This window comes from Falco peregrinus, chromosome 11 (genome assembly GCF_023634155.1).
Source record: "Falco peregrinus isolate bFalPer1 chromosome 11, bFalPer1.pri, whole genome shotgun sequence".
Classification (NCBI taxonomy): Eukaryota; Metazoa; Chordata; class Aves; order Falconiformes; family Falconidae; genus Falco; species Falco peregrinus.
The window spans coordinates 8640497-8665571 of record NC_073731.1 but is presented as its reverse complement, the minus strand read 5'-3'; the positions used below and the strand labels follow the sequence as shown (position 1 = coordinate 8665571).

The following is a 25075-nucleotide window of genomic DNA, read 5'->3' as shown; positions in this document are numbered from 1 at the left end:
TTGGTTGTGTACTGCTTGTCCTGCCAACATGAAGCAGCAGGCACACCGAGAAGAATATGGCTGGAGAAATTTGAGGAACATAATTGGGGCATGCTGGCAAGACTGGTGCGAGCAAACATCTCTCCTGTCTCCTCTGGTGCCCCACATCACTTGATATTGCTCATTTGAAGATGTCTAGGCGTTTCTTAAAAATTATTCAAGTTGGAGCTGAACCATAGAATGGAAATAAATTTTTTTTGTATTGTAGAATTCCTCTGTATTTTAAAGATGCTTACATTCAATATCAATAATGAAGCTCCTCATTTAATTCAGTATACTGCTGCTCCTTGTAACCAGCCATAAATTCTCTACAGTCCTGTATGTGCTGATATACTAGAAAAAGCAGCATCTTGTTTATTAGTTCAATATCATCAAATAGCCAGGGGAATTCGTGTAGGAGGCATTTTTACGCAGGGCTTTTGCCTGAAAACAACTCCAGCAATGCCAATGGGAGGTTGCATATTTCTGTCTCATACTGTGAGAACGAGGAAGAAATTGGTTTTGATGTGCCTTCAAGTGCAAACACAAACTATGTGGAGAGGACTTGTTTTCTAGTGCATTGTTCCCAGCTGCAGTGGCTTAGCAGACCAAGTTCATTGGTATTTGTTACTAGCTCTTGAGTCTTTTCTGTGTTTTCCAGATATAGCTGGCTGGAATTTGTTCAAGCATTTTATGTGTTGGTGTACAAGAAAGGGACACAGTTCCCTCACCCTCTCCCTGACCAGTGTAGCTCGGCACCATTCCTACAGGATGGCAAAGGAATGAGAAGATAGCTTTGAACACCTCTGTGGAAGAGCTCCTAAAATGACAGATCTGAATAGCTGTTTCTAGCAGTTAGTTGCGCAGCTGCCTTGTTTTCATTCTCAGTGTGATAAATGGGATTTTGCCTGCTCTTGTGAATTCTTTTCAGAATTTAAAGCTATTGCCTTCCAGTGTGGACAGACATTTGAATGTGATTGAGCTACAGTTGAATTATAGCTCAACAAGTCCCACTTCCCATCATCTTAGGTAGGTAGGTGTAGGCGCATCACAGTGTAGGTGCACGCTCTTAGCCTGTCCCTGCTGTGAAGGAAGAAGTCGTAGTTCAAGGCACAGCAAAAGGTCCGTCGGGTCCGGCTCAGGTGTCAGCTGGAATCCAGCACCATCTTCCACAGCGTAATCTCAGTGGTAGTTCTTAGATCCAGCGATCTGACGTGTACTGTAAAACATAAGAAAAGACAAACCATTAGATGATAGTACGGCTGGAAACCACAGCTTGTAAGAGACTGAACGCAATCTTTTAAGATACACAGATTTCCCGAAGAGATCTTTCTTGCTTCTTAGTTGGTGCTATCACATCAGTTTGTTTGCAACTGTGTAATCTCCATGTGAGCAGACGGTGGCATTCTTAATTCCTAAATTTGCTTTCTGTGGCTCATGGATGACAAAACACGTTGCTACCTTAGCAGTGCTGCAGACCAGATCGTCACAACAGCAGTAGAAATAGCTAATGTGGTACTTGCTAATAGCATATACTATAGCTCTTGATTATTGGGCATTTCCTTCTTCTCAGTTGCTTCGTAGTTTAAAGAGGAATTTCTCATTTGAGTGTGTCGCTTCTGATGCCAATTTATCCTTTAATGTCTTCCAGCTTGCCACTTTAGAATTCCCTCCGAAGAAGCTCTTTGGAAACAAGGATGAACGAGTGATTGCAGAACGACGGAGTCACTTGGAGGTATGCCAACTTTTTAACGTGCTTGTGCAGTGTATTTAGGTGGAGTAAATCTCTGCTTGACCAACAGAAACCATTCCCATGTGGTCAAAGTTAAGAAGCCTGCTTGTAAGTACCAAGTGACTCGCTGCCTCGTTTAACACAGGAGATGGCAGCAGGAGATTGCAAAGTAATGAAACATGCCTTAAAAAAAGATAATAATCCTAGTCTAGGGAAAAAAAAAAGCATCTCTTTAGAGATTCATAGGAGGTACGTTTATTTAGGGGGGAAAGGTTGTGGGTGAGGTAAGTGTTCGCTGGAGACAGATGGTCTCTGTGCAAGACAAGATTAAAAAAAATATTGCTACTTTAAATGCAATTTGTTAGCTGAAGATTTACTGTTTTATCATAGTTACTATATCCAAATATCTCATGACAGAAGGAAAGTGGTATTTAGGCATCTTTGAGCTTTATTTTGTAACCCAGCTTTCTGAATAAGGTTTTTTTTTTTTTCAATTAATTTTAAAAATTAATTTTATGGTGGACAAGGTTACTGAGTTTATGAGGGTTTGGGGTTTTTTTTGCCTTGTTCTGCAGTGCTATGTGGAGGGCATAACTGTGACTCCTATCACACATTAGATCTTTGTATTTCTATATTAATGCATGTGTTTATTGCAGCCCAGGGGCAGGAGGTGGGGTTTTGGGAAAGCAGAAGAAGAGGCATGAACAAAGACTAACCCATACGCTCTGCAAGTGTATTGTAGCCACATGGGGATTACCTGATCATGCATGTCATTAAGAATTATGTTCTTTGTAGAGCTAAAGTAGCATAAAGTAGTGCTTTAGAGAAATTAATATAAAAGTAGATTGCTTCCAACTGGAACCTTTTCTTCAATTTTTTCTACATACCTCACCTTTTCTTTGATCTACCAACAAAACATCCTCCCACTGACTTTTGATGTGAGGCTGTCTTACATGTAGCACAAAATGTAATCTGTTTTTTTGGGGTTTTTTTTTTGTTTTTTTTTTTTCATGTCCTCTATAGACAGCATAAAGGTGTGGCTGTGTTCCAGTTTAGTACTCAGTTTGCATGCTTTTCTACCAGTAAGAAATTTAATCCCTTAAATCTTTCTGACCTTTCATTGATTTTCTAACATATTTTATTTTAATGTTTCTAAATGTTAAAACTGCTGTGTATAGTGATGCTTTGATCATGGCCATGTAGTACTTATAGCTGTCTATATAGCCAGTTTTTATCTTAAAACTAGATTTATCTATTTAAACTAAATTAAGTCATTAAAACGTTATTTCCTATATATTTTTCTAAGATAATAATAATATATGACCACTATTCACATGAATATGTTTTGCCATATGCCAGATAGCACACTTGGCCGTGCCACTCAATAATTGTGACAAATCACTCCGTGCTGGAGAAAGTGAAGATCCCCTGTGGCTAAGGGAGAGTTAGATAAAGAGGACAAGGAGCCAAGCAAATATTACATCCTTACCATGAGGAATTTGATGCAACAGGCTGATCAAAACCCCCTTATGCCTTATATCTCGATCTCTAATCATGGTATTTTCTTTTCACTATGTATTTTCAGCGGTTTGCTCTGGCTTTGCCAATGGCCGGAGAGTTTCTGCTAACATAAGCTGCAGCCTCCTTGGTGAAGAGTGGGAAAACCCATCTAACTAGTCATGATTTCCTAAGTCATGTAATACTTTGAAGGCTCAAAGCACATCTTGAGTTGCATTGTGGAAGTGGAAGTTTTATTGCAATAGTGGACAATGGCACAGGCATCAGTTGCATTTAAAGTACTGACTGTTAGTGCCTCGTGGCTGTCAATCTGGTATGAACCTTGAGCACACTGCAGTGGGCTAACTGGGAAGTAGTAAATAGATTGATTGCCTTTGTAAGGGATGGGGTTTCTCAGCCTTTTGGCCATAGAGCGTTTCTCATGTGGGAGTTCAGTCAGGTAAAAGGTGAGAGAGTTGGACCTTGGCAGCAAGCAGAGTCATAGCTTGTATTCAGTTGGATTTCATACCTGGTCCCGTACCTTGCTTTGCAGAAAACCCTTTGCAGTCTCTTTCAAGCTTTGCAGGTGATGTGTTGTTATAGTTGTAATATTCTATAAAAACTTACTTGATTGTTTGCATTGTTAGTCAAGAGCTTATGAGCTAATACAGCATTTTTAGAAAAGCAAAGCACAGCATCCAGGCCAGCAGAAATGTATATTCTCATCCAACATCTGAGATTGACTGAAAATAGGTGACAGCCTGACAAATATCAATCTGATATCGGTGTTCTGAACAAATATTCTGTATTGCCAGATCATTAGTAAAGTTGTCATCCCGGTGGTGGGTGACAAAAAGGTTACTCTGCTCCTCCAGTTTTTGCATTAGGTATTTATACACCTTGAATAGGCTGTGACTTCACATTGTTTTTCCTGAACTTTTTGAAGTGGGATAGTACAGCTTTGGCTAGTCCAGTGCTCTCCACAAATCATCTCTAAGCAGCAGCAGTTTCTTTTTTTAATTTTATTCTTTTTTTAAGTATGCACATAAATTAACATTCAGACTCCAAGGTACAGCTGTGTGAGGGATAAGACAACTTAAGCTGTCGTTTCAAACAGCCTGACTAGAGTATTTGCTGAAATTAGCAGTTGGTTACTGAAATGGCCTTACAGGCTCTTTTCTTTATATCAAAACTAAATTGCAGCTTTTGGTCTGATCTGGGAAAATGTAGCAAATAGACTGTGAGTCATTGTAGGAACAAACCTGCTCTTCCAGTTAACTAAAGGTACAACAATCCGAGCCAGTTCTAGCGCAGATATCTGAATTGTTATTTTATTTGACTCACCTTGGCTTTAGTGAGGGAAATCTTCCTTGTGCCTAATTATAAAAAGATTTGTCCAAAACATCCTTTGCAGGACAGTTTAGGAAGAGCTTGTTTTTTCCTGCATCTCTAGGATTCTTGCTGCAGTAGAAGTGCTAGGGTGGCAGCGGGGGTTGTGGAACCTTTCAAGGCATCTGGAGTCGGGGGGCTGGCTGTAGGGTTTGCGTTGATTTAAGATTGTCATGTAGAGAGTTATCTTATTTCGGCTTGAGATTAGAAGTGGGTGTATTTCATCATAATGGGAATGGATTTACTTGGAGTGAGACTCCAGAGAGCCCCACGTTATGGGGATTGGGATTTAAAATCACAATAAATACAAAGTTTATGTAAAACATTAAGTTCTTTCATTTATCCTAGCTGGTACAAATGCTTCATAACCGAAAGCTTCACAATACCTCGTTGGTAGGAAAGGTAGGAAAGTACACACGTTATGTGTACTGGTTTTGTGTGAGATGATCCTGAGAAGTCCTTGATTTCTGGCATGATACCTAGTTGCAATGTAAACACTTTTGCTTTGGTCTTTGTTGGTCTAATACAAAGTCTTTTGAGCAATAGCTTACATTTCTGTAGAGTTTTGGAAAAGTAACATGCAAGTTTGCACAAAGGTTTTGCCTATACATCTTGAGAGAAAACACCTAAATTGTATTTAAAATTACCTATCCAGAATGCCCTATTGCAATCTATTAGTTTTGTATTTCATGAGGGACCTGTTGCAAGGCAAAACTCTAAATTAATTTTTCCGCAGCCTTTAGACTGTAATTTCACTTCAGAGCCAACCTTGCTTGATTAAATCCGCCTTAAATAAAACAGCCAAGAATTCTTTTGATTAAAGTTAATGAATAGAAGTTAGTGTGTATCTATCCTTTCATGCAATTAGAAATCAGTAGATAAGAGCACAGGATCATTTTTTTAATGAAATCAGGCAACGTGTATTCCTTTTTCTATTTTTTTTAAGCAAAAACTTTGTAAGTGAAACCCATGTCATGAGATGTGTGGTTCAGTGAGTGTATCTGTTTCTGTTTTAACTGCAAAATATCTTATTCCTTGGTGAGTTGCTGGATTTGTGGATGACAGTAATAAGTTTTCCTGAAATCCCAGCTTCTTTGGAATACTGCATTTCTATTATATCATTCCCCTGATTATTTTTCTTCTTCTCTTAGACTCACACTTTCTTGTTCATTACTGAAAATGATTCTTAACCCCATTTTCCCATTGTGCAGCCAGAGAAACTGGGCAGGAGTCTGAGCTGACACAACAGACTGGGTCATGCTTCTTGACTCCTTGGTCAGAAGCCTTGCAGTTGCGGACCCACTAGGCTTTCTTTTCAGCTCTTGCTGTCACCAGTGTGCTTAGGAAAAAACAATTGCTATGCTGACAAAATCCCAACAGGTTGTTGCGTAAAGGAAGACAAGAACTCCCCCAAGCCTCAGCCTGTCTCCTTGTCTCTGTTCCCTGTTTCCCATTCCCTGTTCCCACTGCTGCGTTTCGTCAGGTTGGTTTGTGGACAGCAAAGGGGAACAAGCAAAATCCCTGATCAGGGATGCACCGACAGACAGCTCAACGGTTGGTAGCAGTCCTGTGCTTCCTTTTGCTGCCACTTGCAGAGCTCAGGGAATGAATAAAGTCAGCCTGTAACAGTATGGTAAGGCCAGCCTACGTCAAGTTTTGTAGGAGCACATACATCTTCCTGGCATTCTCTTTGCTCTTCTTTTTTTTTTTTTTTTTTTTTTTTCTTGGTACTTTGAACCTCTTTAAAAGATAGACACGCTCAATTTATTTAAAATTAATAATACAATTGTCCTTAACCTTCTCACTTCCTGATGTCTGCTGATGAGGCTTTCAATGGTAGGTGTTAATGCAAGAGGCAGAAATAAATCTTGTATGAACTGCATAATTCAATTTTGCTCTTGAATCTGTAGGACTGGCTGGGGAAGGCACTGTAGACACTGAACTGACTGAAATATTGCTGTTACTTACAGTCAAAATTAAGCTTTCAAAATAAGATTCTTTAACTTAGAAGCCAAATGTTTTGCACTAGTTTGTATTCTCACTTGAGTTCTTTTAAAGGTGATAATATCTGGGGTTTCTTTTGGTGTAGGGCTCTAAAAGCTAGCCACTCCAATTTTCTCCTTTAAGAGTGAGACTCTGTTGGTTTTGCATGGCTCCAAGAATCTGGTTCTTAAGAAAAATGTGAAATAATGGAAATAGCACTTTTTCTTGAACTTGAATTCATTCTTGTTATTTAAATGTATTAGCTTCAGAATTAACACCTTGGAGGCAACCAGCAAAAGGAACATCTGCAAAAAAAGAATAATCTCAAAATATTTGTTGACAAATTTGGGCAAGCTGAATGTCTGAGTCTGTCAGAGACCTCGTTTCTTGAGGTTGTCCTTGAAGTCATGAGGGCAGAAATATTTTAATGAGATTTTAGATGATTTGTCATCTGAACATTCAGTACGAACTTCATGAGCACATCCCACCGGTCTTTGTTTCACGGTCCCAGCCCTTAATATGTATAACTGGGACAACCCGCTCCATGCTAGTTGCAGGTGAATTGATGTTTCTATTGAAAAAACCCTGTCAAATGGGGTCAGAGTTATCATTTCTGTTTGATTTTTTTCCTGACTGACACCAGTCACAAAGACCTTTCAAAGCTACTGATTATGTGTCAGTTCAAAGTGATTATTAAAAGAAGTTATTAGACTCCAATATCAGCTTACAGCAACATCCCTAATACCAAAGATTTTCAAGATGAGCTTTAAAGACAGCTGCTTGCTGGCCTGGCTCTTGCAGACTGCATGCTTGGCTCTGACAGTGTGGTTGTAAATATTGTTCTTAGAAGCATCTCAGTGAGGTGGACTTCAGAAAGCATCTAGAATACATTTGATAATTATTGACAGATAAAAGGAAGCTTTTCCTTTTCATACAGACGTAATGCATGCTAGGTATGACTGCTAGTGCAAAAGCAAACCGCTACAAATGTCAGTGTTTGATAATCCCAGAGAAGGTTGTTTCATACCTGTAGTCTGAACTACAAGAATGCAGCATCTGGGGAGTGATGGTTTTAATTTCCTACTAGAGGAACAGGGGTGCAACGGGAGCACAGAAGGAAAGAGCATTCACAAAGACAAGAGAAGAGCGTGTGTGGTTGGGCCATATTGTGAATATCAATTCTATGAAGTGCATGTGAACAGATCCTTTTCTAGCTTAGGTATAGTTAGTCTGAACCAAATGCCTTTCATAATCTCTAGTAACAGTTAAAAAAATTTAAGAACAAAAATGACTGCTTTTCAGCAACAACACTGAAGCCTTGCCTTGCCTGCAGACAGTAGGACTCTGTAGTTAGCCATCCAAAAGCGATTTCACACATCAGGTTCCCATCCTTCCGTGCATCATCGGGGCTGCCCAAGGCACCTGGCTGTTCTTTGAAACAGAAGCTCTCAAAGAGGAGTTGTTGCAGCTCTCAGCATTGATTCATTTCATCTTTTTTTGGGTGGTGCTGCTTCTTGCGTGAGGCTCTGTTAGCTTCAGAAAGTGAATAAATAAAAATTAATTTTACTTATTGATTACAGTCACTAGATACAAATAACTAGAAATTAGGACTTTGCATACATCAGCAGTTGATCCGATACCAATAAAATGTTATTTTGATTAAATACCATAGATTCAGCCAGACCCACAGCAAATGCAAGACATAATGGCAATAGACAATAAAGATGGCTGTTTGTTTAAAAGGAGTTAAAGCCCGGGGTTATTTTCTGGATGAGTTAATTTTAAGCTCTGGTCCAACAGGCTGGAGGAAAGGAACAGTGAGCGTAAGCAGTGCCTTAGTCTCATTTGCTCATACTCGGTGCTTAACTCAAGGTCAGGTCTGAAAGCCTGTTTTGCAGAGTTTGCTAGAGGTAACTGTAATATACATACCCCTTTACAATGATTTTGGTGTTTCTTTAGGTATACAAAGAACCTCAAAAACCTGGATCTTTTGTGGTAAAATGTTTATTTCCGTTACAAGAGAAGAATTAATATTAGGATGTGCAATGTGGAGGCCTTTTTTTAATTTCCTTTTCAGAGATTTCAGAGTGTCAGAAAACAAGGAGGTGTGTTTATCATGATGTGGTAAGTTCAGAGTAAGCGACAGCATATATCTTACACTCCAGTTTAGCTCCACATCCTAATGTGTTGTGCTGTCAGTCCAGAACAAATTTCCCAACATCCTTCTACATATCAAATTTTGAAGTTGCGTACCTTTATGGGTCTCCAGTAACGGCTCTCCACCTTCAGATGTGAGCAGGTGAATAAAGGGAGTGCTCGGCTAAGGCCGCTGGGTTGAACTCGATGCTTTCCCTTTTCAAAGCAAGCGTATCAGCCATCCTCCTCTGCCAAAATCAGAATCGGGTGCCAGGAGTAGAGGGTGATGCATGTCATGGGCTTTGGGAGCTGTTTGCCAAGGCCGCTCCGGCAGCCGACACGCTGTCGCTGCCGGCCCGGGGATGCGTGGTAAATCCAATCCTGTTGTTGTTCTTTCTGAACAGATTTTGACAGGACTTGTTTTGACTTGTGCTCTGAAGAAAAGATCGGTTTCCTTCACTAGTCGGGTCTGGTTTGATCTTTTTGAATATGGCCGTTCACTTCCAAAAGACGACTCACGCTGACCGAGCACCTGTAAATCACAGCCCTTGCTGCCTTTTTTCCCTGCCAGCCTACAATTCAGGTTTCGCTGGGGCTACTTGCAGCCAATGAACATAAGCTTTCAGCAAGCAGGCATTGTAAGAAATATTAAGTCCTGTGGATTTTAAATGAATTTCAGGCAGAATAAGATTGCAGTTTGGGATATAGACTGACTTCAGAAGTTAATTCAATTGATGTGGCATAATAGTAATTCAACAACATGTGCTTATGCCATTAGACTTGCACAGAAAAACACTGTAAATAGCTATAATGAATAGTTTGGATTTTGAAAACCTGGGAAAGCAATTTCACCTTCATAACTGGCATCTCTCAGAATGCTTGTACATTACAAAAATTCAAAAAGGTGTATGAATTCAAGTAAATTTCAGTACTGCCCTGGGTAAAATTAAATTTTATTGGCACTCAAACACTTCTGGAGATGTAGTGGTAAAATCTGCTTTTACCTGTATAGCTGTGGAGGAAGCTAGCCCTGATTCAAGCATTGTGCTGTGCATAAAAACATAGGGAGAGTTTCCCAAGGGGCTAAAAACTTAAGTCCTGTTTTTCCGATGGAATTTAGCTTCTTAAAGAGCTTGATTCTTACCCACTTAGTTCCAAAGTCATTTCAGTAGACCTAAACATGCCCAAAGGAGTGGTATGTATGTTACTGCTGCTTCTCTCTCTGCTTTGGGGTAAGTCCGCCACCAACAGACTGCTGTGGCGTTAATGCCACTGCAGTGGCAAGAACACAATTCTCCATAGCCCAGGTTCGTAGCTCCGACAAAAGCAAAGGCTAAATTCTTTGCTATAAAAATAAAATTCTAGTTTTATAGATCCAGCATTTACACCCATGGTAACATTTGGGGGCTGTACAGGTAAATCTGTTCACTAACAGAAGAGCTGTATTATGTTTTCGGTAGGATGTTTCAGTCTCATCTCCTTCTATCTAGCTCCTTAGGAAAGAAGCTCAATCTAACAAGTTAAGAGTTTACATATGTGTATCGCAGTCAAATCGCTAAGATGATTGCTAGTAAATTAAAAAAAGCCAACTTAGCATAATATGCCATACTTGTATTATTTCTGTTAAGGGAAACCCACAGATCCTGGTTTCTTAGGGAATGTAGCCAGCCCGCAGCACAGGCAGCCAGACCCTGCAGCAAATGCTCTGCTGCCCCCAAAGCTGCGCCTGGCTGTTACTTCCCAGCAGTAGGATTCCTGCGGTGCCAGGTTTGCTTCCCTCCACCGGTAAGAGGACATTCGTACAGGCAAAGGCTGTTGATGAGACAGCTGGAAGTTTAACACAGGTGTGCTTCGGAAGAGCCGGCGATGTGCATTGTGCGTGGTTATACACAGAATTTAGTTTGGGTGGGAATTGTTGGTGTGTGGAGTGGAGTTGCATGTGTATGTATAAAACACAGGGTAAGGTGATACTGATTGGTAAGTTCTTTTTTTATTATTTTTTTTTCAGTGACTACTAGGCATTATCTGTAAACAGCCTTGCTTCTGATTAGACCTAATCAAAGTGAACAGGAAGGGTCTGATTAAAACGAGTCAATCCTTTATTCTTGGCTTGTGTAATGTGAAGTCAGTTAATCCAGCCTTGAGCTTAATTAATGTCTTGCAATCTGAAGCAAATACCCCCCCACACCCTTTAATATTATGACTAATATGGTGGTGACTTGTCATTTTCAAACATGTGAACCTGTCTTTATTCTCCTGAAAAAACTCTCTGTGCTCACACAAATCATGTGTGACTAGAGCAAGGTCTCTGGTACCTATGGGATAGATAAGTTCCGGAGGCATTTGTTACCGCTGACTCCTTGAGGAAGCTTTGCACGACATTGACAGTATCTAATACTGTATTTATTTATTTATTTTTTTGTAAGGAGAACCCAGCTATCCTGGTCTTTCTGCAAAAGATATTGGTCCAGGTGATCATGTCATAATTTTGGAAGATTTCTCTCCCAGTTTCTCACAGAAGTAAGACCCTTCAGGCACCAGGTAGTCTCCCAGGCAGTAAGTCTTTTTCTCATCGCTGTGAAATCACAGCTGCACGTAATCACCTACGGGTGTGTGCAGGAGATAAATGTGTATGGATCTAGAGGTCACATCAGGTACGTCCTGAAGGGCCTGAAATATCACTTGAGATATTGAATATCCCATGCTGTCCTGCTCACATGTGTTACTCAGATCTGCTTTATGATTTGCAATATATGTCAAGGTGTTGGGGAAAAGAATTGAAGCCTTGTGTTTTCTTTATTAAAAAAAACCAACAAAAACACAGAAGACAAAAATGTTTCTGTGCTAGTTATATCTGATGAGTGGAGAGTTGATCTGAATTGCTGGAGGTGAAGATTTTAGTCATAGCCTATGTTTGGTCCCCCATCCTCTTGAGCAGCTGTACTCCAAAGTAATGCCACCTCTTATTTTGTATTCTTGCTATCAGCCAAATTAATAAATCCAGAAATGGATTTGAATCTACTTTTAGAGAGCTATCAGAGCATTATGCTGGCAATTATTCACTCCCAATTAGACAGTTTAGTCCTCAGGTGGTCCCTAAGGGAAGGGGAGACGGTTTGAGTGGCAGTCACAGGGCAGAAGCTTAACTGTGGTGAGATGAATCATGACCTGGAGGGCCAAGCTGGCCTTGCAGATCACAGGAGGAGCCTGCTGGGATCACTGCCTGGACAAAACACCTTCGTTTGGACAGCTTGAATACCCCTTCCTGGGTAATGTTGGGGCGTTTGGCATAAGAGAACCCGCTGCCTTGGAACTCAGTTCATAAAGAAGCTTCCTATATTATGGCTCACTGCTTTCCTTGTCCTCCACACCTGACCCAGATGATCTGGTCCACGTGGTGGCTGTGATGTGGTGAGTGTCCAGGATGAGGCAAAGCTGGTGTGGCTTGCTGCCATTTCCCTACGGGTTCCTGTCATCTGCGCTCCAGCCCTGGCTGACCTCCTTGTGCAGCACGTTAATGCCCTCTGACTTTTGCCATTAAGAAAAAAAAAACCACAAGGAAGAAGCAGATCCAATGAGAAGTTTGAATCCTATTTTTCTTGGGAAGATACATGATCTTTTCTCATCAGATCCTGTATATAGAATCACCCCGGACAGGGCCCTTTGCCAGCCTGAGGTCCCTGTGGGACACCGAAACCTGCTGTTTAAGCCTAGCTTTTTTTTTGTCACAAGAGACTGTAGTTGGTGATGATAGCTGCTGGCATTTCTGCAGAGCTTTGTATTTGGAGAACTACCCTGGAAGTAATTTTTTTTTTCCTCTTCAAGACACCAGTGGAAGGGTCCAAAATAGAGAAGGCTGATTAATTTGGGAAAGGATCCCCAAATGTTCATTTTCCTTTGCATATGATCAATGATTTATTTCTAGGAGACAAAGGCAGGAGGTACACTCCCGTTTCTGCATTCCAGCAGGCTCCCTTTACATCTGTTGTCTTCTCAGCAGATCCTTGGTTTTGTGATCACGGATTGGAAGTGAAGCATGTTCCTGTTTTCTTGCTTTGGGTTAGAGTCTTCCTCAGAAAGATCTTGCTTTGCAAATACCTAATTGCAGCATAACGTGGTTTTTAAGGCTCAGGGAATATCAATCTGTCTCTCTCTCTCTTTTTTTTTAATCAGGTTCTTACTCTATAGAAAACAGCTGTTGATACCTGTGTATGCTTTGCTCTATGAATAATTCAAATCAAGATTTGATTTAAAGCTTGCAGCGCTTAACACTAGTCGACAGAATAATTATGTGATTGGTGCGAGCAGTGAGATGAGCAAGTTAATTAGTCCTGCCTCAGCCACCAGTGACCTTTTGGTAAAGCTTTTGACCATCACATTGACGTGTAGGTATTGAAAGGGTGGTATTGTTTCAAAGAAAATAAGCTATTGTTTCAAAAATCCCCAAAACCTTGTAAGGTTTATCTTACTGAAGTTTGGTGCTTCCAGCTCTGTCAAATATTAGGTGATATTTATAATGCTAATTGTAAAGTCTTGTATTTAAAGAATTTAGAATGCTGGCTTTTTTGAGGAAATCACTAGAAACAGCAGTAGGCGAGAGAGATCTCAAAGTTTCTTCACTTTATGGAAGTACCAGAGTTGATGATTTTTTAATCACACCAAAGTTTAATGAAAAATTGCGATTCTTTCAGAGCTCTGCTATTGGTCTCTGAGGCTGTCGCCGTTTGTAATGGATTATGAGAACAATGTAATTGAACTGAATTCCTCTTTAATATGCCACAATTGAAGGGATGATAAGAACACTTTCACATTCCAGAAAGCTTTTTGATTGTAATAATTTTAATAACTTTAAGTTATGGATTTATATTTAAAATGTATAAAATTATGTGGTCCCCACATCACGAAGTGGTGCGAAAATCATTAGAATGACTTTGCTGTGCTGATGGATTGAGCATGAGATGAACACTGGCCTACTGCTAAAAAGGTGAACCCTATTAAAATGATTTTTAATAAGCTTTTTAAATGGTTACCATTTCATTATTCACATAATTAAAAGGGAGGGAAAGCTACTCAGTCTAGTAAGTAAAGAAAAACCTTTGGGCCTCACACCACTTTCTCCAGTCTTGTTTCATTTGCAAATGCTTGGAATGCAAAGTTAAAACTTGCAGATACGGCTGTCGTAAATTTTAAGTTAAAGGCCATGAAGATTGTAACGTGTGCCTAGAGGGCAAACCCACTGCTTTTCCTATTTTGGGTATTTATTTTTTTTAACCTGGCTTTCTATCTTTAAGTGTTTTGTGCATATAAAGAGTATTTCCATTCTCTAAACTGGTGTTCCTGAATGCATGTTTAGACTGAGCAACCACTATGACTGATGTGTAAGTTACCCATTTTACATCCCTGTTGCAGTGCCAGGGTCCTGTGCCCTCACATAGAGATGTTTACAAACTTATAATTAGGACGTTTTCCAGCAAACCAGCATTGTAGCAGGTTGAATGCTATTAGTGAAATGAAACTCCTAAATGCATTTGGAAAAGCACTGATTACCAGACTAAATAATCCAGAAAAAATGGCTAGAGTTTTGAAAGGCTAACAAACAAAAATGAGTAATAAAACCAAGCCTTTTGGAATATTTGTAGCAGTTACCTAGTTTTTTCTTTCCAAGGTAACCACGCAAACCTAGCAAAAGTAGGATTGCTGTAACGTTGGGCTTTGCATACCAGGGACAACGATTTAGATGCTCTCAGTGAAGTGCTGGTAGGAAGTCACAGCACCAATTTCTATAACATTTGGACATGTGTCTGTGAAGGCATCCTGAGCTTGCCAGTCTCTGCTAAGAATTTTTTTTTAAAGGAATACATAGCGAGATACCAGAGTGTTTCCCACCTACTTTTAACTCGGCACAAATAATGCTATTCTGTAGATAGAGAAAAATCCTGTCTGCTGCTGGAAATAGATTAAATAAGAAAGCTTTGAAAACAACTTTCCCCCTGCCCACTGAGCCCTGAGAGAGAAGATCCTTTAATCTAGCCTTGCTCCCACTCCAGCAGCTTGCAGTGGTCTCCTGCATTGCAATAAAGTCATGTTGAGTCTCTTTTGTATCTCTAAGACAGTTTTCTTGTCGTCATCTCTGGCACTTGGTGTTGATGTGCTCTGCCCCTCTCCCAGCTTGCTGTGACCCTCATTCTCTCCCTATCCCATCTGAAATTGGGAAGCATCTTTCCATGCACCAGTAAGGAGCACTCTTTCTTCCCTTTCTCCTGCCACTTTCTTCCACTTCGTTGTCCACGTTGCAGCCAACAGGACAGAGCAACCTTCCCCCTTACTGTTCAGCCACAGCACTCAAATCCAGGCACATGCTTGTGGTGTTAGCAAACACTTCTGCCATCAATCGCTATTTCCTCACTATGGAATTCACTGCTAGCCAGCGGATTTGGGCAGAGCAGCCTTTTTTTTTTTCTCTGAAGCAACAGCTTTTTTTTGTGTCGAGGGCATATCAGCTCTGTGTTATGCTAACACATCAGCATTGCAATCAAGGACAAATGCAGATAGGGGTTTTATAAGAGGGCTAATTTGCTCAGAGCACATAATGCCAAGCCATATGGCTGGAAACCTTCATACAGAATTAATTCCATCATAATCTGGTAGGGTCTGCTTGTTGCCATTTTCCCAAGGATCTTTTTCACGTTCAGAGAATCTGTGATACTCACCGAGCAACTCCGGTGTGCAGAACTGGGAAAATAAGTATACCTGCTGTTCCTAGTGTTTCCCTGTCAGATAAGTATATGCTTATAGCAGAGGGTGTTGGGGTTTTTTTCTACTCTACTATTAGAGCTATCATGATAAAACAATGAGTAATGGCTCTACGAGGAAAGCCATGACAGTCAATTAGCTGGCCATACATACCAAGGTGAACGCAATAGGTCTTGTAATGTCTCTGGCGAGATATTTTGGTACCTTTGAGTCTTCGGTAGCCATAAACCGGAATTACTGCAGTAACTTCTCAGCAGAGTGTTAAAACCCTTAACAGGATGCCATGTTTTACATTTGATTTTCTACCGTATTCATCCTTCAGGCATTACTGGATTGGGACCTTTTTTAAAGGGCCCTACTTTGTGAACTAATTATGACAAACGTTGATATGACATCTGTTGCTCACTTTAAATTACCTCTTAGTCTGTTGGAATTAATCTTGAAGGCATTTTTATAATGGAATTTTTTTCATGAACGTTAATACAACCTGTGGGAGAACTACATAAAAAAGAAAATTCACCAGTCCTGCCAAGAGAATAGCTTGTACCAGCTGCCTTTTTTGTTTGTTTTTTGTTATCCTGCTTTCTCTGGTATTAATACAGCTGGTTTCCAAGGCATTTAGATAGATAACAGGTTATAGTATGGAGGAATTCTCCTTGAGAAGAGAGTGAATAATTAGGACTTCTTCCTGAACAAACCACTTCTATGCCCCAAAAGCTTCTGCACTGAAATAACTAAACCTTGTGTTCTGCAGAGGAGATTGTGCTGTTCTGTTTTGCAGATACATTTCCCACTGAACCGAAGATTAGAGAATAATTTCTCAAGTTACCTTTTTCCATGGTCAGTCTGTAGCAGAGCAAACGAGTTTTATCTCTGTGCTCCAGATGAGATTTCCCTCACAGCTATGTGGATGACACTGGGTACTTTTTTAGCACCTATCTGATCAACATTTTATCTACTGTGTTTCATTCAGTAGTTATAAATATGACTTACTAAATCATGCTAAATGATAGTAATAATTCAACCCGTATGTGAAGGAAACCATCAGGTTTGTGAAAACTAGCTTTGTTTTAGTGTACATCTGTCACAATGTCTCTAGGCACAAGTGGATGTGAGCTGCACAGTGGTTGATGATTAACTTTTGGAAGGGGGAATGCTTCTCCACGTGTAAGACTTAAAAACAAAAAAAAAAAAAAAAGAAAGAGGATAGCTCAGTGAAAAGATTCTGGTAGGTTCTGAGCTAGTATGGAAGTCATGCAGTCTTTGTGCAGATGGCCTTGATCAAAACAAATCCTTTTTGATGCAGGGATAGTGGAGGCTTGATGAAGGAAAGATCTCTGAAGTCCTTTTGTGTCCATATGTAGTGAAATTCCTGCAGAACGGATTTGAGGTTTGCACCTGCCATAGTGTTTGGTAATGCTAGACGGCAGTATTAGCAGGTCATGATTAGCAGAAAGCATTACGTAACTACAGAACAAACCAGAAAACATCACACAAGCACAGAATAAAACACTTACTAAGCTTGGCAGAGGAAGAAATGGAAAATGGTTCTTTTCTGCTTTTCCTAAGCTTCATGCAGACATTTCAGTAGAATTGTTTTATGGATGGATTTAAATGCTGGTGGTTGTTAAAAGGAGTTTGCACAGTCCAAGGAGATCTTGTCTCTTTTTTTTTTTTTTTTTCCTTCGCATACTGCTGTTCATTTAACTCTTCAAAGTGCTTGTAATCAGTTTGATCAAGTGAATCTTATGAGATCTTGCATTTTGTTCCACAGAAATACCTCAGGAGCTTTTTCTCTGCAATGCTGAAGTCTCCATCGTCCCCGTTGCACATTGATAAAGTGGGGCTAACTCTGTCAAAATACACCATCTGTGAATTCTCCCCCTTCTTCAGGAAAGGTGTTTTTGACTATAGCAGCCACGGGACCAGCTAACTTTTGGGCCAGGACCCTTATGCCAGAGGAGCACAGTCGAGTGGTGCCTTCACTTTCGTGGTGTGAGAGAAATGAGGGGAAGAAAAAGAAGTATCTTCCTCCATACCCGGAACATTTTTTTCAAAGCAACTCCATTTAAGACTATTTAAGCTACACCCCAGCGCTAGCCTGTGTCCTTTACCAGTTCTCATACTAGTGCCTGCATTTTCCTGGCATGGGGTATACAGATATTTTTCTGTAAGTTGCGCTGTTAATATTGTAAAAAGATTCTGACTCTCATGCTGAGTTTGGATCCGCTCCTTTGCAGGAGTGCTTCCTTCCCATTTGCTCAGACAATTTGTTCTGGTGGGGCGAGAGCATCTCGTGTTTACGGTGTCGGTGTGTCATGCTGACAGAGGGTTTCTGAGCAGCCTTTTGGTTTCTGTCCAAGCTGTTCCATAAAGAACACTTCCTCGGTTGTTTCCTTATAGCATATTGTCGTGTTTAAAGTAATGCTCATATTCCACTGTTGTTTCCTTCCCCCACCTCCCGCCAGACACACATTTTAACTATTTGATTGTATAATTGTATAGTCTTCCTCAGAAGAATTAAAGGGCCTGGGTAACTTGAATGTTTACAAAAATATATGCAGCAGAAAGAATATAATTTAAACCCTGTAAAAGTCTTCCACACCTGGTTGTTTTGAGGCAGAATGAATCACTCGCCATTAATTAAGAAGCAGAGGAAGCAATAGTTACTGAAGAATGCAGTCAGCATCTTTTTAGATTTTCTAATTACCCAGACTGTAAGTGGATACTGTGCACTGTACAGAGCTCATGGCTATGCATAAAGCTAATGCAAAGTGCTATACTTCTTTTTTTTTTTAAAAAAAAAAAAACAACACCTTCTTCACAATAACATAACATTGTAAAATCTGAGTTTTATTTTCATCTGTTAAAATTTACAGGATTTGACTAATAGTACTTTAAAATTACTCAGGACTCATTCAGACTTGCACATGTATATACAGGTAAAACTCATTTTATATTGCTGCAAATCCAAAAATATATGTATACACTGTGACTGGAATTGAGTATGTGTACATGTTAATGTATTATTGGTTGTGCATATTAAAGTGCATAATGAAACGTAAGTTTTGTGTACCATTTGTTAGGAGCGTGAAGCATTATTTGTGAGTTGCCATCATTGACCACTGGTAGGTCTTGCTAATCAAACTATTTCATGTTGTAGAAAATGATTATTAAAACCTAAAGTAACAACACTGGTTGTCTACAACATTTTTATTTCATGACCTAAATTATAGGAACAGTAATATTTTACAATTGATAGGATGTATAAAGATAACTGGGTTTGTTTACTATGTCTAGCCTGTTGCGATAAGCAGTGCTAATTTAAAAAAAACATTAGAATGGATCGCTTAAACTTTGAGAGTATTTTTATTATTTTAATTTATTTCAGTGAAAACAAAAATTAGGGTAAAATTTCTAAACCACGGGATCCCTATTATCAGCAGGGTAGGCTTTAATGTCTTTGGATAGTCTGACTGTATCTGACTCTATCTGGCTTAGGCAGCTTAATACCCTCAGTTGTGAGCCTGGTTTTTAAGCGAAGCATTCCAGTCAAACCTGCTGATTCTGAAACTGGTTTTGCACCATGTCCCAGCTGTTCCCAGTCTCCCTCGTGCACACTGGAGCACTGACTTCACATGCGCTGCATCACTCAGAGGGACCCGACCTCATGATCCTTACAGTGCTCTGTGCCTGCACCACGCTGCTCCGGTCTCTGCCAGGCCCTTCCTGTGCACAGGTGTCCCCTGCCCGGCTCCGTCCTCACCCCGTGCTCTGGCTTTGCTTGTGCCTCCCAAATCGGAAGGCGGAGGCTGGGCGCTGGCTGGCTGGGTCTGCTGGTTTTCAGATTTGATCCTAAATCTCGCTTCAAAACCTGAGAGTCTCTTCTGTTTCTCCCTCTCCTACCTGCTTGCAGCGCTGCATGATAAAGAATTAATGCTTCAGAGTTTTAAAAAATGAATTTTGCGTAAGTGTGGAGGGTGATTTCCCGTGTGCCGCTTCTGTGAAAGGACCTGGTGGGCCAAGAAATAGCAAGCTGCTTTACCTGCTGCACGAACCCGGTTTCTGCAGATGTCCTACCTGCCAAGCCACCGGCGGTGCCAGGGGCTGCTCCGTGGCCAGCAGCGCCGAGCCTGGCAGGAGAACTGCCCTGCCACGTGGCGAACGCTGCTCTGTGAGAAGGGGTGAGCGCCAGGGCTCCCAGGGGTGAGTCCCATCCTTCATGTCACTTTGGTTTTGGAGAAACTGTTTAAGAAAGACGCAACTAGACAGAGAGGTAAGTTGAGTGAAAAATAGGAACGTTTGTATTTTTCACATGAATTTAAGACTTGTGCTGGGTTACTGTCAACAGTACAAATTAATTCAGGGAGGACCAGATGCTCTGGTGGTATAAACCTGCCAATAAGGTGGCTGATTTATGTTGGCTAGTTTATCTGTCCTGCGGCTGCCTTAAATGTGTACATTGCAAATAACAAAGTAAAGACCGATTAATCACTCCATTTAAAATGTCATCAAGTTAAAAGGCACAGAAATGCAAGTGTGAACATGTAGTTAGGACCACAACCCCAGGCTACCAGCTTTTGCCACCTTCTTATCTGTCCTTCAATGGTATCCAGAGTTTAATCAATGACTGCAAGCTCAAGCTAGGCTAAGAGGCATCTTTTAATAATTTTATCAATAAAAAATATGATGGTTCTTTATAACCTACAGTCTTTAAACCCAGATTTCATAAGAAGTTTTCAGGAGAAGCTGAGATGCATGTCAAAATTATTAGCCGTTTTCAAGATGTTCCAACTGCGTTTCTGTGAAGATGCCCTCAGGCTTTAAAATTCTCCATGCATTTTATATTCAAAATATTGTCACTTTCGAAAACATTGTGAAAGCTGTCTTCAGGGCTGGTACAGTTTTTTGGGTTGGGGTGGGTTTTTTTTGTTGTTGACTTTTTTTCCAAATTGCCTCTGTAATGGGGCTTGTGAGCTTTGCATCAGCAAAGTCCTTAAGTGAAACTTGAACTTCTGTATCGGGATTATTTATATTTCAAGCAAATGGTGTGTTTAAGTCCTTTACTGTACCGGGGCCATCGTTCTTACCTATGTAACTGAAGTTGTGCCTCCATTTAAGTCACCAAACCACTTGGCTCATATCCTTGCTGACCCTACAGGAATTTTTTTATCAATAGGGATGCACAAAAAAAGTCTGAAAGGCACATTGGAGGTGGTGCTGGGCTGTTTTTCTGCATGATAACTTGATCAAGAATTTTTTTGTCGATAGGGATGCACAAAGAAGTCCGGAAGGCACACTGGAGATGGTGCTGGACAAAAACAATGCATGACAACTTGATCAAGATGCAAAAAACCTTTGGGCAAAGACTTCTTGTTGGTCTTGATCCTCCACGCCTTTATCTAGAAGTGCTGTTCCCCTAAAGATGCTGCTTGTAGGAAAGAAGTAGAGCAGCCGCCAGGGCACAGCTCCTGGCAGTCCCCTGGCTCCACAGGCTGCCCTGCCCAGCCCTGAGAGCCCACAGGGTCAGTTATAAACTGCTGCTCAGGTGCCACGGTTGGAGGTGACGTTAGAGATGAGGGTCTTCAGAATTGCCCTATAAATGAGGGGGGGAAAACCCCATCTGTCTAGAGCTTGGCTGGTTACTTGGAGTATTTGCAGCTGTTGCTGATAAAATGAACTGAAATACGTAAACTAAAAAAGAAAGAAGAAAAAACCCAAACACGTGGGGCACTGAATGTGTTGCTCTAGACAATCAGACCCAGTCTTTCCAGTTTAATCAGTGGGCCTTTAAAAGGTGTTGCAGAATTTCCTATTTACTGTCCCTGCAACCTATCCCCTGTACATGAGAATAAGAAATACGTTTGTACTAGACTGTGATAAAGCTTGAAATTTTATATGCCGCTGGCTCACTGAAGACACAAAATTGGAAGAAATGAATTATTTTTAACTTAGCAAGATTGTTATGTCCACCCTTGGGTTTATTTTCTCTGTGTTTCATTAGATCTTGGGGGAGGAAGAAAAAGTTTGATAAGCTGAAGAGCAAAAAATGTGTTGGCTTCCAACCTCATCATGGGAAATAGAAGATGTTCCTTTGCAGGGAAGACTTCACAAGCAATTAAGATCAATGGAGTTGTGTAGGCTCTGAGATGCAGTTAAAGGGTTGAAGTCAGGATATATTTTCTTGGCAGACCTATGAAGTGAATTTTTGACATACTGGAACCTGCCACTTTTTTTAAATTTTTTTTATTATTATTTTAAGAGAATGTTTTCTTTCATAATTGGTTGCAGACCAGGATGATGTTGTAGATGCAGCTTTTCTTTTTTTCAGTACAATGACAACAAAGTTGATAAGAAAAAGAGAAGAAACAGGTAGAGAAAGTGAGCTTTGACCTGAAAATGCTTTTTGTGGGAAATAAGTAAACTTCTATGGTGCCATACTGTCTGTTGTGGTGAAATCAGTAAAAGAGCTTGTCCAACTAGACAAAAATACCAGATTACAAAAGATATTGGTCTTTTGTCTTCTTGAGATTGAATTTTAAAACCGTTTTTAAAGGGGGGAGAGAGAGGGAGAGAGCGTTGCGTGTGTGCAAGCCTTATTCAGGGATCACAGTAATGTCTGATAAAATGGAGGCAAGATTTCGGACTAGAGGCTTTAGCCTCATGTCTCCAGTGTGTAACAAGCCTTAGCAGCAAAAAATGCTGGTGGCAGCCTGGGAAGTGCCGTTTCTGTTTTCTTCTTTATTGTCTTTATGAACACCGACACTTTTTTCCGGTGCCATGCTGACAGCTGAAGTGTCAGCTCCCCGTAGCACAGCTTGTGCACTCACACAGGGTTTCAGTAGCATTTTTGTTGTTGTTTTTAAGAAATCGTTCTTTGAAAAAGAACTAGGTCTAAGAAAAAAGTCTACAGACTTTTTCAAAGTCCTTCTTGGTTTCTTTTGCTAGCTTCTTCTATCTTCTCATACCAGTTTTGTGTGGATGGCTTGTTCTCATTCTCCCTAAGTTTTCAATTTTTTCCCTTCTGTTTTCTTGTTTTGCAGATGGTTTAGAAGAATGTGTTGGGAAGAGTTGAAGAAAATCCTTTATTATCTGAAAAGAGGTAGTTATCTCATCATCTTCTGATCTAGCAAAGTGGAACACAAGTTTTTGATCTTTTTACATATTTTGAACTTCTGAGCCTTCAAAGGTCTCACATGCTACAGCTTTCTTGGGCATTATTGTGCTTTTTCATGATCATTCCTGTGTTCTTTTCCATTGTAATTAACATTTGACATGAGCCTTTCTTCAAACAATGTGTTTGAGGAGAGGGAGCCTTCTACTTAATGATACCTCCTGTTCAGGTCAGGAGGTCTTTGTAGGACTGCTTTTTGTCACCATCCTTGCCCAACAGCATATTTTCTCCGTGTTAACCTGTTTTAATGTTATCTTGAGACAGGGGGTTGCCTCTAGCAATCTGTTTTTCTGTTTCCTTAAGATACAGATTGGAAATTGTCAATTGAAAACAGGTTTTAGTCAGATTCTGCAAAAATTGGTGTTTGTGGTTTTGGTATTGTGAGTTAAATCAGAAATCAGAATCTTAAAAATGAAGAGGTGAAAAAAGAGATGATATTGTTGTTATTATCGTTATTATTGTTATTATAATACCTGGGAAATCTCAGTGTGTTTTCAGGACTTCTGCGTCATGGTTGTGTTTTATTCCCAGATGTGGATAGCTAGGAGATGCATGGGTTGGAAATTACTCCTTTCTGTGGTGCAAATGAGTGTACTACTAAAGAGAGCTTCAACAATTGTTCTGTGGAAACTGAAACCATCTGTGTATCAAATCACCTGTTGTTCCCATTGAGTTCCAGAGGAGAAAGGTAATGCGCTGCTGGTGAAAAAGCAAGGCATGGCACATTTCCATCCATAACCACCTCTAATTCTCATTTTAGTAGCTGAGCAGCAGGGGAAGAGTGCTGGACAATGTAGGGGCAATAGAGCCCTCTGAAAGGTTAGCATAAGACTGCGTGAGCAATTACGCATATAACTCAGTTTGTCCTGTATTCCAATCTGTCCAGTTTTGTGCTCAGGAGTCTTCATTACTGCAGTATCGATAAAAGAAACTGCCAATTCTGGGAAGCAAGTCCTTCCAGGAGGTCCGGCGGATGCCTCTGTACTCCAGCACGAAAAGGTTGCTCAACAGCGTGTGAAATCAGTCTTGGACAAGCTTCCAAGCCGCCTGAGCATATTGATTCTGGCTTTCATAAGCAGGTGCTTGGGTTTATGTGTCCAGATGAAGTTACCTCTTAACATCTTAATTATGTTCCGGACTTTGGCTTTAGCTGTTGTGTGAGTAGCACTGGGTGTTGTTAGGAAAGGCAATGGAGAATGGAAGTATGCCAAAAAAAAATTGCCAGAAAATTTAAAAACAAACAAAACAAAAGCAAGTGCTTGTTCTAAAAATATATATCACAAATTTCTTAATCTGTGGCAACAGTAACATTTGCATAACATTGACTGCTGGATGGAACCAGAGTTGCTCAAATGTGGCAAGTCCACCAGCACATGAAAGTATCCTTCAGCACAGCCATCTCATATGCAAGAGGATTTCACTTCCCCCATTCTCTTGCAGTGGTGGAGCAAGGTTTTAGTGTGTCAGTGAGGGATGCTGAGACCTTCCCAGTCTTAACTGGGACTCTGCCAGGGTGTACTGGCAACATGTGTTTCATTCTGCATTAATTGAATCAAAGGTGACATTTAAAAGTCGTACTGAGTAGTCTGGCATTTAAATTTGGGATGAGATTATTCAGGGCAAGTTTTGGCTGCTTTATTGATATCCAGCTGGCACCCTGCACATCGCAGGACAAAAGGCATGTAGTGATTTTGGCTATACCATGATGAAGGCTGTTGTAGTACCTTTCTAGCAAGAACTTGACGAGGCTGGTAAATGAGACTGCCTCGATGATGTTCTGGAAGATCAGTGAGGACAGGACTTTCTTGGGTTGAGTGATTTATTATCCAAGTAGGAGGGATTGGGCTGTGGTTACTGAGGCTGCACAGAGCTCTCTGCTGGAAATTTCATGGTCAATATCTCTCTCCTTGGAGATACTGTCATGGTTTGACCCAGCAGGCAGCTAAACACCACGCAGCCGCTCGTTCACACACCCACCCACCCCAGCCAGTGGGATGGTGGAGAGAATTGGGGAGGAAAAGTGAAATGTATGGGTTGAGATAAAGACAGTTTAATAGGACAGAAACAGAAGGGAAAATAATAATAATGATAATGGCATTAGAATATACAAAACAAGTGATGCACAATGCAATTGCTCACAACCCGCCAATCAATGTCCAGCCAGTCCCCGAGCAGCAGCCCCCGGCCAGTTTCCCCCCAGTGTAGGTACTGAGCATGATGTCGTTATGGTATGGAATATCCCTCTGGCCAGTTTGGGTCAGCTGTCCCCGCTGTGTCCCCTCCCAGCTTCTGTGCCCCCCAGCCTGCTCACTGGTGGGATGGGGTGGGAAGATGGAAAGTCCTTGACTAAGTGAAAGCACTGCTTAGCCACAACTAAATATCAGGGTGTTGTC

At 40.7% G+C, this 25075-nt stretch overlaps 1 protein-coding gene across 3 annotated transcripts in view; it reads left to right on the top strand.

Annotated features, from left to right (window-relative positions):
* KIF16B (kinesin family member 16B) overlaps positions 1–18301 on the top strand; it is a 142159-nt gene extending 123858 nt beyond the window's left edge. For all 3 annotated transcript variants that reach the window (XM_055816404.1, XM_055816405.1, XM_055816406.1), the window contains 2 exons: positions 1670–1753; positions 17283–18301. In XM_055816404.1, coding sequence (XP_055672379.1) covers positions 1670–1753; positions 17283–17441 — 243 coding nt within the window. In that variant the 3' untranslated portion in view covers positions 17442–18301. The remainder of the gene's footprint in view (positions 1–1669; positions 1754–17282) is intronic.
* Positions 18302–25075: the final 6774 nt, after the last annotated feature.